This window comes from Mus caroli, chromosome 10 (genome assembly GCF_900094665.2).
Source record: "Mus caroli chromosome 10, CAROLI_EIJ_v1.1, whole genome shotgun sequence".
NCBI classification, from domain to species: Eukaryota; Metazoa; Chordata; class Mammalia; order Rodentia; family Muridae; genus Mus; species Mus caroli.
In genome coordinates, this window is record NC_034579.1 from 101686616 (window position 1) to 101704658 (window position 18043).

The following is an 18043-nucleotide window of genomic DNA, read 5'->3' on the forward strand; positions in this document are numbered from 1 at the left end:
TATATATATATATATGGGGGGTGGTTTGAGACAGGGTTTCTCTGTGTAGCCCTGGCTGTCCTGGAACTCACTCTATAGACCAGGCTGGCCTAGAACTCAGAAATCCGCCTGCCTCTGCCTCCCAAGTGGTGGGATTAAAGGCGTGTGCGCCAACATCTAAGTTTCTCTTAGATCTCCCACACCTTCTTCAGAGAAGAAGAACTTCTTCAGAGAACTTCAGAGAAGAAGAAGAGAAGTAGAACTTCAGAGGCATCACTCTGACGGTGGTGCATGGTTCACTGCCACTAGATCTGAAATGGATTAGGTTTTGTGTATAAAGATCTATAACATATTAACCCAGGAACAGTTTTATGTAGCAAACAGTAGAAGCGAGATATAAAACTACTTCAGCCCAAGATGAACTCTTATTCCACAATGTAATGCACGACAGTAACACAGATACTAAACACTAGACAGTCCTGAACCCTGGAACTCGTTTCTCTGTTACTTCTTTCCAGAGTTCTGACATTTCAACAGTGCTATTAAAATGCAACCGCAAAGCAAGTAACCTTTGAGGTTACCCCTCCCCCCCTTTATAATATATCCCAGAGCTCATCTAAGCTGCATCTATGAGGGGTCTGTCCTTTTTTACCCCCTCCCCCTTTATAATATATCCCAGAGCTCATCTAAGCTGCATCTATGAGGGGTCTGTCCCTTTATACCCCCTCCCCCTTTATAATATATCCCAGAGCTCATCTAAGCTGCATCTATGAGGGGCCTGTCCTTTTTTACCCCCTCCCCCTTTATAATATATCCCAGAGCTCATCTAAGCTGCATCTATGTAGGGTCTGTCCCTTTTTACCCCCTCCCCCTTTATAATATATCCCAGAGCTCATCTAAGCTGCATCTATGAGGGGTCTGTCCCTTTTTACCGTAGGAATGATTTATTTACCCATTCTGGAATATTTGGGTTGTTTGTAACCTGAGGCTATCTCAAATAAAGCTGCTATCAAAAAAATCTCACAAATGCCATGACGGTACAACTGCTGGGTCCTAGGGTAATATATTTAACTTTATCCAAGATTTCCAAATTTTTCTTCAGAGTACTTATATTTCACATCCCTGTCATTGCTGTAAGAGAAATATAGTTTGTATCTGTAACAGAATTTGGTATTTTTCACTATTATCTCTTTAGCAATCCTGTCAAGTACACACCACATCGCATTCTAGTTTTAATTTGAAATCCTCAATGACTTACGAAGTTCTACGTATTTTCATCACATACCTGCCATCTATACATCTTTGAAAATGTCTATTTATTGTTTCTTATTTCCTATTTTATTTTTTTATTTTTGAGTATTGATCATATATTATCCATGGTTATTAGATAATATAAGTAAATTCTTGTATTTTTACTTTTTTCCTTTTTTTTTAAACAAAATAAATTTATTTTAATTTTGGTAAAGTCCAGTATATCTACTTTGTTTTCTCCTGGATTATGCATTTGGGCTAAAGTTTAAACAAATTTAAAGCTAACTTAAAAACTTAAAAAACAAAGTTGTCTCCTGAAGATTTTTCTAATATGAACCCCCCCCCCCCACAGTTTTCCCATCTTGCTTTAAATCCACGAAACATTTTGAGGTACTGTTAGAATTTATTTTGTTGGCTTGTAAAGGTTCAGTTAGCCCAAGTCCATGCCCTTTCGTCCTTGGATCATCATTGTACTTTGTCAGAATAGGTCGAAATGAATTAGTTTATAAATCATATGCCAAGCATTTACATCCACCCATTTTTGTTCTCCTGCTTTATTCTAGGGAAGTCAGCTCTTCCATAAGGTCTTCCTTTTCTTGTTGCAACTCCTGCAAACGCTGCTGGTTTTGCTCTAGTCTGTCCTCCAACCACTGTAGGAGAGGCCCACAGACCGCGGACATCTGACTGCACAGATGCTTGGTGAATACAGAGCCATTATGGATCTTAGTTACTGAGTCCAGATGTGTAAGGCCGTGAATCCTTCTATATGCCTCTTGTTCTTCCTGACATAGGATCCCCGGCAGCTCTACGGTTGACCTGAGGCATACTGTCCCGATGGTGGTACGAGGTACAATATGGATTGGGATTTCAAGTCTCTCATATTCTGAACTCTTCGATGCTTGTACAGACTGGAAGCAAGTATAGAGTACACGGCCTATCTTTGTGGGTTTGTCTTCTATGAAGCAAGCAAAGATCAGTCCTACAAAGCTCTGATCCATCATCTGGTACATGGCCTGTGTACGCACGTCGACATGAGAAGGCCAAACGGTTATATGAGGGTGGGAATGGTACCAGCCCACAACTCTCATGGGACGACCCGTTTGCTCTGCTAACCGTTCTGCCTCTATCGAGGCTGCAGACAGTTGCTCCGGAGATATTTCTACCCGGTCCTTTGTCTTGTCAGAACGTCGCAAGATAATAACAGAATGAATGTGAACAATTCTGATGGCCTCCATCTTTTTCGCAACTGTGCACATCTCAGCTCCAGTGTATGCAAGCCTGGAGTCACTCCTCCCGTGATCATTCAACTGCCCTATACACAGACCCATGACCTCCTCCTTCTCTGTGCTCAGAGCGTGATTGAGACAAACCAGGAAAGCGTCCGATTCAAGGTAAACTGCCTGTACTCCCTGCATCATCCGCACCGCCATCTTAAGCCGGCTCCACTCAAGACTTGGGCCCACTGCAGACTGCCCAGAAGCAGCCTTCCCAGGAGGCCTTGCGGGTATCCACTGGGCGGAGCCTGAGGCCCAGGGGAGTGGCTGGGTGCCACAGCGGGTGGAGCCTAGGGTGCAGGGGGTGGAGCCTGCCTAACCACATGGGGAAATTCTTTTTTCCCCTTAACTGTGTTAACAAGATTGCCACAAAATTAAGCATATCTAAAGAAATGAGCTCTTTTGATAAACATACAGTTCAACGCTATGAATTTTTTTGGCATAATTTACTTTGCAATCATTTTTGGCAAGGGACTATAAAATGATAGTGAATTTTATAATTAATAGTTTCTTAGAGCCAAAACCATGAGATGAAAAATGAGCATTATTTATACATATTATAAGGTGATAAACTTTACAAAAAATGTGAGCAAGTGTAGTTTCTCATTACCTTAATTATATTTGGTAATTTTAATCAGCATAAATTTTTATAGGTATTAGGTTAAATAAAAATTCTATTCATCGCTACATTAGTTTTCTCTCAGATACATAGAATAGGGACTGAAATAATAGAAATAAACCAAGTATCTAAGCCAAAAATGAAATATTCAGTTATTACAATAATGACAAAAAAAATCAAGAAGCCTTTTTTAAGCCTGAAAAGTCCCCTACACTAAGGACACAACTCTCTGAAATCATGGGGCATTAAAGCTGTTTCTGAAAGCATCTGATAATGAATTCATAAAATTAACAATGCTAATTTTTGAACCCATTTCTATTTTAAGAAAATATTTTATTACTTCAGCTACAAAAACCACATTTGTCTTTAAATTGCCAGTCCATACTAGAGAACATTTATGCTTTTTAATGGGTCTCCCAAGATTTCAGCTAGCACAGAGAAGGTTACAGTCAAAAGGGGATAACTTTTCAAATGTATTAGAGAGACTTCAAGCATCTTTATACTTCATGTATAAAAATGACAAAGTTCAAACTTGCCCTCCCTCCCTCCCTCCCTCTTGCCCTCCCTCCCTCTCTCCCTCCTTCCTTCCCTCTCTCCCCCCTCCCTCCCTTCATTTTTCTTTCTTTCTTTATATGAACAAGAACACCCCAGAGGGAAACAAAAACAACATAGACAGGATGATTTCTAAATCTGTGTTTACTTCATTGTTGATGATGGCTGTGATTTTATTTTATTTCTTTTTTGTCGTTGTTCACTATTTCTTTTGGAGTTGACATCTTCCACTGATCAATTTTATATGCTCTAAAGCACAATATTAATTGAAGCTACTCCTTCCCTTTTGTATGGGAAGAAAAAACTAGGTGCATTGACGGTTTCTGAAAAAGCATGGGTTAGTTGGTTCAAGCCAATTGGCTCTCAAACACGCTGTCTATAGAAACTACAGATAAATGGTTTGGAATTCCCATTCGCCTTTGCTTTGTTAAAGCTCAGCTCTGAACTCGCACTGTTTCTGAGCTGCAGGCACTTGAGAGAAACATCTAAGCTCGTAGCACAAAGCCCCCTTTCATCACACTGTTCAGATTGTCATTGTTTCGCCACACAGTGAAGCAAAGCTTGAAAATCAATCCACAGCTCCAATTGTGGTAACTACAACAGCTGGAGAAAAATGCTTCGGTCTTCCAGCTTCAGATAGTATATTAGGAGGTATGCAATACTTACTAAAATGTGAAAGTCAGGTATCTTAAAAAGGCATTTTAAGCATATAGATGCATCTGGCATTTACAAAATTCATTCATCAGGAGTTATCATTTATGTGTTAAGGATGAGAAGACTTGCAAAAGGTTGCACAGCTACCAAATGATACAGCTAAGGTTTGCACTGAACTGGGTTAGTTCCATAGGCCCTGAAATTTTCTTACTAGTAAGTAAATAAGTGCTGACTGACTGAATAAATTGTGTATGTATAATGTGTCCAATATGATACAATGTGCTTTGACTAGGTCTCACCCTGTTTTGAATAAAAAGAAATGTAATAAATGCCTTTCAGACCTGTTGAGAAAGAAATATTCCTATTCAGTTATTGCCTAGAGAAATTATTGATGGTGACTCTTCTGAGAAGATACATAGCATAGAAAATTATTGAGAATGCCACAAAGAAGCCACGTGCTTAGCACTGTTTAAGTCTGTATACTAAACATCTCAGCTATGAATTATGAAAGGTAGCAATTTTGCTTCCTTCTTCCTAAATGCTAGCTTCTGTTATGTGTCAGTGGAATTTGGTGAGCATAAAACATAAACAGTATCTACAATCTACAAAAATAACCCATCCCTTCCCATCAATTTAAAACAACCACATTGTTTTGCTGTTGTTTCTGGATAACTGTGGTTCTGGGAGATAACCTCATCCCATCTCACAGGCAAATCTTCTTAGTTTATATATTAGTCATGATAACCTGGTTCATTTTACCAATGGTTGCTTTGAGACTGTATGACACAATGTGACCATGTTGTAATATAAAAGGAAGTTTCCTGGGTTTTCTTTGGGGGGGGGTACTTTATTCTTCTAACTTTAATAGTAAAGATATCCACAGAAACCAACACCTTCTCTATTGTTTGGTACTGTAGTTACTCTGGGACCTGGCACTGTTGGGATTGTAAGAGAAACCAGTGATGAAAAGCTGATATTTTATGACTGGTAGAGTCGAAGGTTGGTAGTAACCACCACCTTAACCTTGATGGTGAGTTGTCTCAGTAACCACTTCTCACCATGGGACTGGCAAAAAAGGAGGCAACCATGTTTCTCAAGGTTCAGCCTAGTTTATGTGCCACTGCCTATTTCTTGCAACCAGGAGGCAGTGTGCATAGATGCTCTCAAGCTGATCCGCACAATAGCAATACAAATATCTGCTTTTGTTTTCCTTTCTTTTTTCCCCCAACATAATATTTCTATTGACCATTGGGTGTTTCTCACAATGCACTCCAATCACATTCATTTCTCTGTCTTCCCAGGTTCACCTGTCTCCCTTGTGACCTCCCCAATGCGAAGAAGAACAAAAAAAGTACTAAGTTCAAGTTTGTTTTGCTCATATAAGCTATCCCCTTTATTTGGAGGCAAGTTTTCTCTGTGTAGTCCTGTCCTAGATCTTGCTCTGTAAACCAGGCTGGACCCCAAATCACAGAGATCTGTCTGCCTCTGCTTCTCTAGTGCTGAGATTAAAGGCATGTACCACCATTGCCTGGCTAACCACCTGCCTTTTTTATAAGCTTATTTTCTACTATGTTTTGGTAATTTGATTTCTTCCTGATATTTTTTACTTGTGTTTACATCAGACCCTTAGCTTCAGATGCTTAACTGATATGAGAGATAGTCATATTTCTTATTTAGAACCTGTTCCATATATTTAGACTATAAATTAGGGTGAAGTTTAATGCCCTACAACCTAGGTGCTAAAGAGATAAGAACTGAGTTGATGCGAACTATAAGAAAACTGGTTTGAGACTAATTTCCTTTAACTTAAATGCTATAAAGGGTTTACAGAAAGATTGACTTTGGTACATAATGTTTAACTTCAGTGGTCTACCTTTTAACATGCTCATTATTAATGAAAACATGTAACAGGGAAGAGCACAGCTTCATTTTATCTACCAGGAACAATTTAGAATCGAATCAGGGAGTTTAACTGGGGAAAAGATTCTAGCAGCAGATATTGGTGACTACTAGAGACATAACCCTCAAACACTTCCTAGGCGGCACTCTCTCTTCTCTTCCTTCTCCTTCTCTTGCCCCCCTGCTTTTGTTTCTGAATAAGAAGCAATTTGTATTCAGTCTCTGCAATGAGTCACGCTTTCGTGAAGTTTGAAATTCACCCATAAATATTCTCATACCTTCTTCCTCTCGACAATCTGAGAGCATATCACTTCAAGAAAGTGGTTCTTAAAATAATGACCAGGTCAAGATATGTTATAGACATATTTGAAATTGTCAAAGAACAAATAAAAGAAATATTTAAAATGAGCAAATTCTGGATCAATTGACTATGTTCATGGATCAGTAGGATTAACATAGTAAAAATGGCCATTCTACTAAAAACAATATACATATTCACTGTGATTTCCATCAAAATTGTGACACAATTTTTAATAGATCTTGAAAGGACATTTTCCAGCTCCATGTGAAAACACAAAACACACAGGATAGCTAAAATAATCCTGAATAATTAAAAAAAAAACTGCTGGCACCTCAAATTGTACTACATAGCTATAGTAATAAAACCAACATGGTACTGGTACAAGAACAAACATGTTGGTCAATGGAACCAAACTGAAGACACAGACATAAATCTACATATTTATAGACACCTGATTTTTGATAAGGAATCTAGAAATAGATACTAAGAAAAGCATCTTTGACAAATTTTACTGGTCAAACGATACGGCTGCATGTAGAAGAATCCAGATAGATCTATACTTATCACCCTACATCAAAGAGCACTCCAAATGGATGAAAGACCACAAACTAAGATCAGGTATGCTGAACCTAATGGAAGAGAATGGAGAAAATAGCCTTGAATTCATTGGCAAAGGAAAAGACTCTCTGAACAGAACACCATTAGCACAGGCACTAAGATCAACAGTAAACGAGACCTCATGAAACTGAAAGGCTTCTACATGGCAAAGGACACCAACATTCAGACAGAGCAGCAGCTTAAAGAATGGAAAAAGTTTTTACAAGTACACATCAGACAGTGGGCAGATATCTAAAATATATCAAGAACACATAAAAGTATCTATGAAGAAAACAATAAAAATGGGGTGCACATCTCAACAGAGGACACTCAAATGGCTGGAAACACTTAAATGTTCAGCATTGTTAGTCATCAGGAAAATGCAAGTCAAAACTACTTTGAGATTTCATCTAACACCCATCAGAATGGCTAAGATCAATAAAACTGGTAATAGCTCATGCTGGTGATGGTGTGGAGAAAAGAGTGTCAACATAAACAGCCACTGTGGTAATCAGTGTGGCAGTTTCTCAGGAAAATTGTGAATCTATCCAGCTACATCACTCTTGGGCATACACCCAAAGAATGTTTCATCCCACCACAGAGACATTTCTCAACCATCTTCATTATTGACCTATTCATAACAGCTAGCATCTGGGGAGAACCTAGACCTCCCAAAACCAATGAATGGATAAAGAAAATGTGATATATTTTAACAATGGAATATTACTCAGCTGTTAAAAATGAAATCATAAAATTTACAGGGAAATGGGTGGAACTAGAAAAAAAATCATCCTGAATGTGGTAACCTAGACACTGAAAGACAAATGTGATATGTATTTGTTTATATGCAGATATTAGTTGTTAAGTCAATAACCCACAATACAGAGAACCACAAAGGATAAATGCAGAATAAGGGACTGGGCAGGGGGCAGATAGATTTCCTTAGGAAAAGGAAGTAGAATAAATAGTTCTGGATGGATATGAGGGGACTTGAACATGAGGATCAAATAAGAAGGGGAAGGGAGGAGAGGGGAGGGAAGTAGAGGGAAGAGGTGCACAAGGGACAGAATATGGAAGGGGGAGCTAAAATTATGGGCCAATTGAGGGGTTGTATAGAAACCTAATACAGTAGAAGTTTCTTTAAACGTATGAAGGCAATTTATATGAATTCACCAAATAATGGGGGAGACAGAGCCCAAGACATCTCCTGTCACCAAAAATTTCCAGTACTGGGAATGGGTTAAATCTAATGAGTTGTCAATCAAAGGAGTCACATGGGAAACCAAAAACAATCCAGGAGCTTGCCAAGACTATTGATTGCTCTCCACAAACTGATGGCAAGGGGCCATTGCTGAAGACAACACTTACACAATTCATTGAGTGTGGAGAAGTCAAATTGGTGCTTACAGAGTGCCTTCATCCTCCCCCTACATGTCTTTGGTACAGGAAAGTACTCTGCATACTACCAAAGGCTTTAATCTGAAATGATGCCCTGCAACAAAGCATGTGGGAGTAGCCAGACAACGCCTGGTTTGAGTTGAGGCCCACACCCAGAGATGGAACTCATATCAACCACTTCCTGGTGACCATGAACTGGAGACTGGATAGCCCGGAGACCTAGAACAACAACAACAACAACAACAACAACAACAACAACAAAAAGCAATAAAATGATTCCTAATGACATTCTGCTATGTTCATAGGTCAGCCTTCATTAAGGAAGTTTCTGGGAACAAACACAGAGATGCACCATCAGACATTATACAGAATGTGAGACACCTTGGAACACTCAGCCCTAAACATGATGTCTCCATCAAATCCCACCCCTCATCATTCAAGGGGAGGTGGAAGGATTGTTAACACCAGGGAAAATGGTGGATGCCAGGGAAAACAGACCCTCTAAATCAACACAAGCAAAGCTCATATGAACTCACAGATGGGATGACCTCTGGATGGGAGGGTAGGGGGGAGGGAGGAGCTGAGGGAGGAGAAACATAGTCAGGATATAATATGTGAGGATATAATATGTCTGTTTTCAATAAAAGGAAAAGAAGGAACACATTTTGTGTGCAGTATAATTAAATCATGATCTCACATTAACATAATACTCAGGGAAACAGTATCTGATTTTTCTTTTTTTTTTTTTTTTAAACTGATGGTAGTTTGTCAACTTGTGCTTTCATTGGGACAATAACTTTCCAAATATGGGACACTCAATAAGCTGATGGACCGGTGTATCATATTTTGTATTACAAGTTTTCAAAGAATGGATTTAGAAAGACACAGTTTCTGTTTAAAGAGTGCTGTGTCCACACAACTCCTCTTTGTTGCAAACTAGCAGCCTGGCTACCTGATAAAAAGGTGCCTTTGCATTTCAGTTACAGACACCACAATGTTATCAATATGAAGTTATCCTGTAGGTGGCTTGCTTATCTCTTTAGGCGATTTCCCTATACTTATTTGATTAACAAATTGATGTTAGAGCCTATATGTTAAGATGAAAAGGGATCTAAAGCATTAAGGGTGACAAACGTCTTCAAGTGATAACAAAAACTAAAAAAAAAATTAAAAATGTGATAATGCTTCAATTTTCACAAGGGGGCACCATCTCTAGCTAACAAAAGCAACGGATACAGTGGGCATCTGTGGCATTTTATGTTGGAGAAACCAAGGTTGCTGACTTATCAAACTTCAGGTTTGTGCTGTTAGTCAGGATCCAAACTGTGATATCTATGCGACATTATTTCCATGTATTCAAGAAAACACTCATGACAGGCAATGGTGCACATGCCTTTAATCTCAGTACTTGGGAGGCAGAAGCAGGTAGATCTCTATGAGTGAGGTCATCCTGGTCTACAGAACAAATACCATGAAAGCTAAGGCTACACCATACAAACACACACACACCCTGTTTCATAAAACAAAAAATTAATATTTAGCCAGATATTTTTCTTCCATGCCACTGGTGTGCATGTAGCTGAACCTAAATTAATGGCCAGTTGCCTAAGGAGACATTTCTGAGTGAGGGCATACCATTGCAAAGTCATAACTTCAAATGATAGTATAGACAAATGAACATTTTATTATGATAAAAATATGCTGATAGCATGAATAAAATATGAGTGTTGATTTTAATCAGCTAAAAATCACCCTGTATTCTAGGAGGTGAAATGCGAATGAATTAAGAGGGAGGACTCAGTATAATTCTTGTTGTTTATCTGTGATAAGGCTCACAGAACCACTCGGGAGCTTTCGCAATCAGAGACAAAACTCAAGGATGGTTTACAAAAATCACTAAAAACTTTGCCCAAGGTTTGTACTTTAAAAGAAAGAGAGAAGAACATGCTAGTAAAATGCTACCCATATGACTGCATTAACATTACAAAATCAAACTAAAATATATAAAGGTTAAAAAAAGGTAACTTTAGGCCTGGCGCCATGGTAAATGCTTCTATATCCAAGATCCAAGATGGAACCTAAGCTCAACCACTTGGACCCATATGATCCAAAGAGAAAACCAACTCAAAGTTGTTTTTTTGACATCCACATGTACATAAAGGATCTCTCTCTCTCTCTCAAATTAAATAAATAGATGTTAAAAAAACCTAAAAAAAGTAACTTCATATCAGATTTTTCATCTAAACATACACCACTCTATTACAAAGTTTAAAGCTGTTAAAGGGAAAAGTATACATTCTTAATGGGAAAAAAAGTCCAAAAGGAAATGTTAAAATGAAGGTTTCAAAAATACTGCATAATTAACTGAAGAACGAGGTGGATCTTCTCAAGGGTTTGTGGTGAAGTTAAGAACCCCTTACCAAGCACACGGGATATTAGTATGACCAGTTTTAGAGGCAGCTCCGTTTTGACACTATCTTCCTTTGACTTAGAGATAGGTCACTTCTACTCTGCATTTATTGAAAAGAGAGAGTAATTGTACTGTAGGCACACTGGTCAGTAATGATTACATTGCTGTAACATGGGCAGTGAAAATCCCTTGCCTGGTTCCTTTAGGAGACACATGCACGTTTCCTGCAGAAGGTGTTATCAGGAAGATATATTCTGACTGCATGAAGGTTAGCATAGAGCTATTTGCCATATGGATTTCTGCATCAGAGAAGAATGCTCAGTCATGAAGATGCCTTGCCTGCCCAACTCCAGAACATCAGTTGGCATTCTGCTTTCTACACTAGCTCCTTATAAGTTAGTGTGTTATACCAGATGATGATTTTTAAAATAGGTTTCTAAGCTTATCTCTTTGAAGATTAGATTCTGGAATAGGCTAATGTTTTCTGCTTAAGTGTCTGCCCCTATATCCTTGGATACTGAATCCACATCAATTGCAATAAAATCATATTGAAATACTTAGGTCAGTTTCTTAGTGGATTTTGCTTATTTTTCTCCATGAAATAGGATATATACATATGTGTGTGTATATATATATATATATATATNTATATATATATATATATATATATATATATATATATGTGTGTGTGTGTGTGTGTGTGTGTGTGTGTGTTTACATATATACATACATATGTATGTATATATATTTTTTTTTTTTGAGTTCTGACCTTTCTACTTTTTGTTCCTGTTGGTGGCTCACAGACTAGATATTATTTTGCTTGTAAAAGATACCCTTTAATGAAGATTGGTATGTTGTAAGGATAGCTACTATTACTCGGTTCTTGAGGACAGTCCAAATTAGAACACATGACTGGGCAGTGTATTCCATGTCATTAACATGCAACCCCTTTCTTTTCCTCTAAGTTTGCATGACTGAGGCTCAATTAATGGTAATGTGAATGCCCTTCCTACTACAGAAGCAGACAGGTGGCAAGGATGCATCCCAGGAATGGCCTCTGTGTGCTAGGCAAGGAGGACCCTTTGAGTGAATTTATTCTCTGGCAGGGGCTATATCTAATTTTCTCCATCTCTTTCTGAGTGAAGAGTACTTTAAGATGCTTCTCTTTGGGTCCTACTTGCTCTGCATCCATTCAGAGGTTCTCATTTTGGTCCCTTTATTGACACTGGAGCCAGCTGTTTATTGGTAAAGTGGCACTTCCTTGTTAATGTATTACCATACCACACTGGCTCTCCAGGCAGACATCTTGGACATCTTGGATCAAGGGCCAAACAACGAGCCTCTCTCTCTCTCTCTCTCTCTCTCTCTCTCTCTCTCTCTGGCAAGGAGTTTGTTCTGCTATTTCCTCAAATCTGCCATTGTCATCAATGATTATAAAATGTCTTCTACATTTTAGAAACATCTCAGAAGTTCTGATGTAGTAAGGTACACTCATGTAGCCCTGATTTTGTGTTCTTTACCCTTTTTCATATTTTTCCTAGCACTGTGCTAGCTGGAAAGAAGCATAAATAAGCTCTTCTAGTTAACATGCCACAAGGAACAGAAGTTACATTTATCCTAAGGAGAACATGTCACTGTGTTTTCTTCAATATATAAAGTGCTCCATTCTTTTGACATGGGGGAAGGAAAAGGATCAGGACTTTTGTATATTATCGGTGCATTCAGAGAATTGCATTACATACTGATTTTTGTACTTAAGGAACCATCTTGGCTGGCAGCAGCCTGAGTTTTACAGCACTTAGCACTTCTCAGTCCATAGTAGGAAATGGCTGGAGTCTGAAGCTGCTGATGTGGTCCACTTCTCCGTGTTGCTTTGCCTCACTCTTTTGTAAAGGTCTCAATGGTACAAACGGAGGTAATTTTCCCCATCATTCTTCATTCTTTTCTCTGATGTTACATAGGCTTTCAATACATTTCTGAGTTTTACAGTTTAAATCAGGTCACGCTCAGTTTTGAAGAGGACTGGTAGTTTTAGGAGGTGAGAAGGCATTTTAATTAGAAGAATGGAGATCTGCTTTAAAACTGCATTGGATATAAAAAGTCTACAAGATACTGGACATGCATCATTTATGAATCTTTTATGTCACAAAATGCTGATCATAGAGAGGAGAGAGAGAGAGAGAGAGAGAGAGAGAGAGAGAGCGAGCAAGAGCAGCTGGCAGAGAGGAAATGGATATGAAGCCGGCAGTGTTGAAAGAAAGAACACATAGTTGCAAAATCATGCTGTTATTCATTACCAGGAAAGAGTCCAGGCAGCATTTCGCTGAAGGTGTTAGAGAGAAAACTGTAAATCAGCTGATTGAGACGGTAGTGTGAACTCACCACAGACTGCACACACAGTTGTGAATGGTAACAGCTTGCTTGAGAATCAAGGATGGTGTGTGGCATTAAAGTGCATCGCAAGAAGTTAGAATTCACAGGATTCTCCAGTTCTCTCGAGATTTTTCTTTTGCCCATGCTAGTTAAAGATTATAACCACTTCCCCAGTGCAGGAAGTCGCGAAATCGATAGTACCAAAGTATAAACAGGTATCAGAAAGTTTATAGTTTTCAAAAGTTCATACAGTTTTTCCTATGCTAGGGGTCTGTCTCCAGTATGTCTTGACATTTTCTGTATTACATATATAATTTAAAACGAAGTCATTATTATGAATATAATGACAATGAACATGGATGAGCAACTACCTCTAAAATAGGATATAGAGTCCTTTGGGAATATGTGCAAAGGTATAGCTGGATCGTATACTCAATTTCAACTTCTTTTTGAGTAACCACACCTTCACTTCCATACGGGCTGACCAGTTCACACTGCCACCAACAGTGAATAAGTGTATGGCATTTACTGGTTTCCACATGTTGAACTATCTTGCATTTCTTGAACTTATAAGAGTTCATTATGGGGGGTAGGGAAGTTGTATACTAACAATCAGCACAAAGAAAATGTCTGAAGTCCTTAAATTTAAGTATTTTTATGAATAATAAATGGAAGAAAGAAAACTCTATCAATCTCCACAGAAACATTCTGTCATCTCTAACATTTTGTTTCCCAAAGCTTTTTTTTTTGTTGTTGTTCTCTATCTCTAATCCCCAGATACTTACGGCCATAGTCATTTATGTTACAGCCTAAAAGAACAACAACAAAAACTCATAAAATTAATGTTCAACTCGATTTAGGCATGAAATTCTAATACCGTCAGATGGGACTCATGCTGCTTCCAAAATAATTTTTGTGTAATTCCACAAATAAAGAAACCATTTATATTAATAAAATACTTGTTTTCAGCGTATTGCATAAAATCAATTTATATTCAAAATACTGCAACTTGGCAATTGCAGAATGAAAGTCTCTTAGAGAGCTTAGAAATAAAAAGTGCTATAGAGATTCACTGTGAAACATTTTGCTCTATGAAGAACAATAAGACAGAAATTAGAATATTAACAAAATAGAAATCTATGTTGACAAGTTTACTTTGGTACTGTGGGTCACTTCTGAATTAGCAATTCTCTATTGTTGCTGCAACTGATGTTTGGTCCCCATGGAACTGATTTATTTATTCATTAACTAAATGGATTAGTAAAATTAATTAAAATGGAAGTAGATATAAACATTAAAATAACAGAGATAAGGAGGTGAGAATACCAATTTGCTTTTCTTCCCAGCTAATTCCTAGAACATAATTACAAAATGGGATTTGGTGACAATTTTTAACATGAGTTTATTGTTAGGAAAATTTGCATGAGATAAATGAGATGAATTCTCCCCTGTCCTGAAGATAAAATTTAGAAGTACTTTTCTATGTTTTATTTATTTTTTCCTTTTTTCTTAGGGAAAAAAAAAACAAACCCAAACCCAAACCTATTATCTTTGAGGGTTGGGATTTCAGTAACTCTAGATAATTCTTCTGAGGATGTATTTGGGTTTTAGAGATAAGCATGCCCTACCACACACATATACACCAACATCCAATTTATCCCTTTATTGAACACATAGCAATCTAATAAACAACTGGGCCTGATTACATTCTGGTAGAGGCAGCTTGCATCAGTCTGGGCACAAACTCTTCTGGAGTTGATGATTTTAAAAGTCCTTTCTATATTTTGCTTTAAGAGAAACCATTTTTTAAATCAAGTTAATAAGCATTTTCCTTTCTCTCTGTCTCTTAAATGAAATGGTATTGATCATTACTATTCCTTCCTTTGTGCCTTTGTGTCTCAGTCTCAGGACTAGGGGACCTTAGGTCTTTGGCCAGGATTAGACTTTCACCCTTGTCTTCAGGAGACACGACTTTAGACTCAGCAGTTGGGACATTATGATCCATGTCTGTCCTGATTTCTCCTGTACTCAAGTTGATAGTTATAAGAAACACTGCATCTACAGTCTCATGGTAGCTGAAGATCCCTTCAAATTGTCCTTGTACAAGGTTACCCATGCTTTTCTACTACAGGTTCATCAGTCTCATTAATCTTAGAATACTTCCACGCATGGCATGGTATATGAACATTGATTATTAAATATGGATCCCAAAGAAGGCATGGGATTACATTGCTTCATTGCCCTGGTTTTCATCCTCACAGCCAGAAAGGGAGTCACAGAATTGTACCCTTGAAAGTAATTAATCACACCGAGCTTTCTGGTAACTCTTCAGCCACGTCACATGAAAGGTAAAAATCTGTAGCCTTCTGAAACTGTGAACACAACTTGACTAGCTCTGACAGCCTACTTATTAATTGCTGCCAAACTCTAATTGTTATTCCATTAACACTGCCCATCTGCAGAAGAGCGGATCAAATAGCGTCTGTCTTTGTTTTAATATAAATTTATTTCTTTAGGTTTCATCGCTGATCTTTAACATTCTTATTATTTTTCAGGCAATTTCATCTACAATCTCAAATACGCTGTAGAAACTGGAACTAATTGTTCCCCTAATTGATTGACTGTCTTACCTCCTGTTGTGTGTATTGCGTGTATCATCTGGCAGTATGTAACAACAGGAGGGAAGCTATCAATCAATCATAGGACAATTAGTTCTCATCCAAGGTTTTGCCCTCTTTGCATCCCCCTCAAAGCTCCTCAGCAGTGGTTACTAATGCAAAGAGGTAAGGTCTACATCGAATTTTCCCCCACATGTAAGTTACATGAAATTCTATATTAGTGTTCATTAAATGGGAGAGGAGTACCCAAGCATTAGCAACCCATAAAGCCTTGCAGTCTTAGCCATTAGCTGTTAGTTTCTTAGTAAGCCTCAGTGTGACCTGACCTGAGAAGGGATGCTTGCTTATAATTCTGTTTTCTTCATCTAACAAGCCACAGATTGAAGCTGCACTAAGAATAAGCTGAATGAAAGATCAAGTGAACAGAATTCATAGGCTTCAAACACACAAATGCCAATGGTTTTACGTTACTTATGCCGTTGGAGACAATTCTTTATAGAGATACGTTGATAAAGTAAGACCCTCTAAGTTTTAACTTTTAAAAAATTGTTTGTAAAACAAAAAAGAGGAAATTATTTTGCATTGAGTATTTCATTTATTTCTTACTGCTATGACAAAATACCTGATAAAAGCAACGTAAGGAGGGGAAGGTTTATTTACATCCCCAGGGAGGATGGGAGAGGGGGAGGAGAGAGGGGAGAGAGATGAGGAGGGAGGGAGAGGAGGAGGGAGGGGGAGGAGGAATGAGGAAGGAGGGGGAGAAAGGATGAAGAGAGAGGGAGAGGAGGGAGGGGAGGAGGGAGAAGGGATGGAGGGAAGAGGGGGAGGGTGCAGACACTCAATAAGCATTGTTCCTTTTCCTTTAAATTCTGAGACCCACCCCAGACTCTGGAAAGGTGGCATCAACATTCAAGGTGGGTTTTTCCTCCTCAGCTAAATATTTGCAGAGGATATTTTTAGTTTCTCACAAGTTAAGACTGCAAATGCAGGTGGATCATGGGACAGCATAGGGAAGTGTGGAACATTTAATCAATTGGACTTTTTCTTTATAGATGACTTTTTTGGGGAATCATTTATTTTTTGTATGTATATGAGTACATTGTCTTCAGACACACCAGAACCCATTGGAACCCATTACAGATGGTTGTGAGCTACCATGTGGTTGCTGGGAATTGAACTCAGGACCTCTGGAAGAGCAGTCAGTGCTTTTAACTGCTGAGCCACCTCTTCAAACTTATATTAGTTAGACTTTCATCATTAAGGTTTGCCTTATCTAGCCTCAGAATATGTATATGTATATGATGTATATGATGTGTGTATATCCTAGCTTATCTATATTCTCTCTCTAATTCTATCTTTTACTTTTATGTACAACACCGAGCAAAAGCCTGCTTGTTTTCCTGTGTTGTTGGATCCAACATAACATTTTAAAAAGATGATTAAGTGAGAAAATAAGTTAAATCTTTGGCTTCTGAAAGGTGATTGGCAATTAGAGGAAGGTCTTGAGTTAAGAACGGAATGACAGAAATGGGAAACTGTCTTTCAAAGGCCTTGACATTTCTGCTAATGCAGGTAGGTAAGCCGCCACTAAGCTCATGAAACCATCTGTATCTAATATAATGAAACGGGCAAAACTCAGACCTGGCCAGAACAGAACAGACTCCATTATACAGTCTGACATGCCCTCACAATTACGAGGGATCGCAGTGAGTATGTAAAATAGGCTTAGTTAACAATAGGGGTTTTCTCATTTACTTGTGTTTTAATCAGGGCTCACAGGTTAACAGAATGTATGTATTAATGTCTATCCAAAGTAGCTTACTGAAATGCCAATTCTATATCTATCTCACTGGCATTAAATCCACCCAGGCAAAAGTCTATTGACAACTTGACCTCAGCATTTAAACTGTTCACAGCAGCTGAGAATTGGTTTGGGCAGCTTTGGGCATCAAAGCCACTCAATAGGGTAGGTGACTTATGCCTACTACTACATGTATGTGTGTGTGTGTGTGTGTGAGTGTGTATGTATATGTATATATGTATGTATATATGTGTATATATGTATATATGTGTGTGTGTATATATATATGTATATATATATATATATATATATATATA

The 18043-nt window shown here is 38.2% G+C and overlaps 2 protein-coding genes across 7 annotated transcripts in view; both read right to left on the minus strand.

Moving 5' to 3' along the window:
* Positions 1–18043, minus strand: part of Syt1 (synaptotagmin 1) — a 507387-nt gene that overhangs the window by 194040 nt on the left and 295304 nt on the right. The gene's annotated exons all lie outside the window — the stretch shown is intronic.
* LOC110302962 (lys-63-specific deubiquitinase BRCC36-like) lies at positions 1340–2722 on the minus strand. The gene has a single exon (XM_021173817.1). It carries the CDS (start codon positions 2658–2660, stop codon positions 1785–1787), a length of 876 nt encoding a protein of 291 aa, XP_021029476.1. The 5' UTR covers positions 2661–2722; the 3' UTR covers positions 1340–1784.

What these genes read in the sequence shown, in the direction of transcription:
- LOC110302962 (XM_021173817.1), bottom strand. Translation starts at nt 2,660, where the DNA reads ATGGCGGTGCGGATGATGCAGGGAGTACAGGCAGTTTACCTTGAATCG.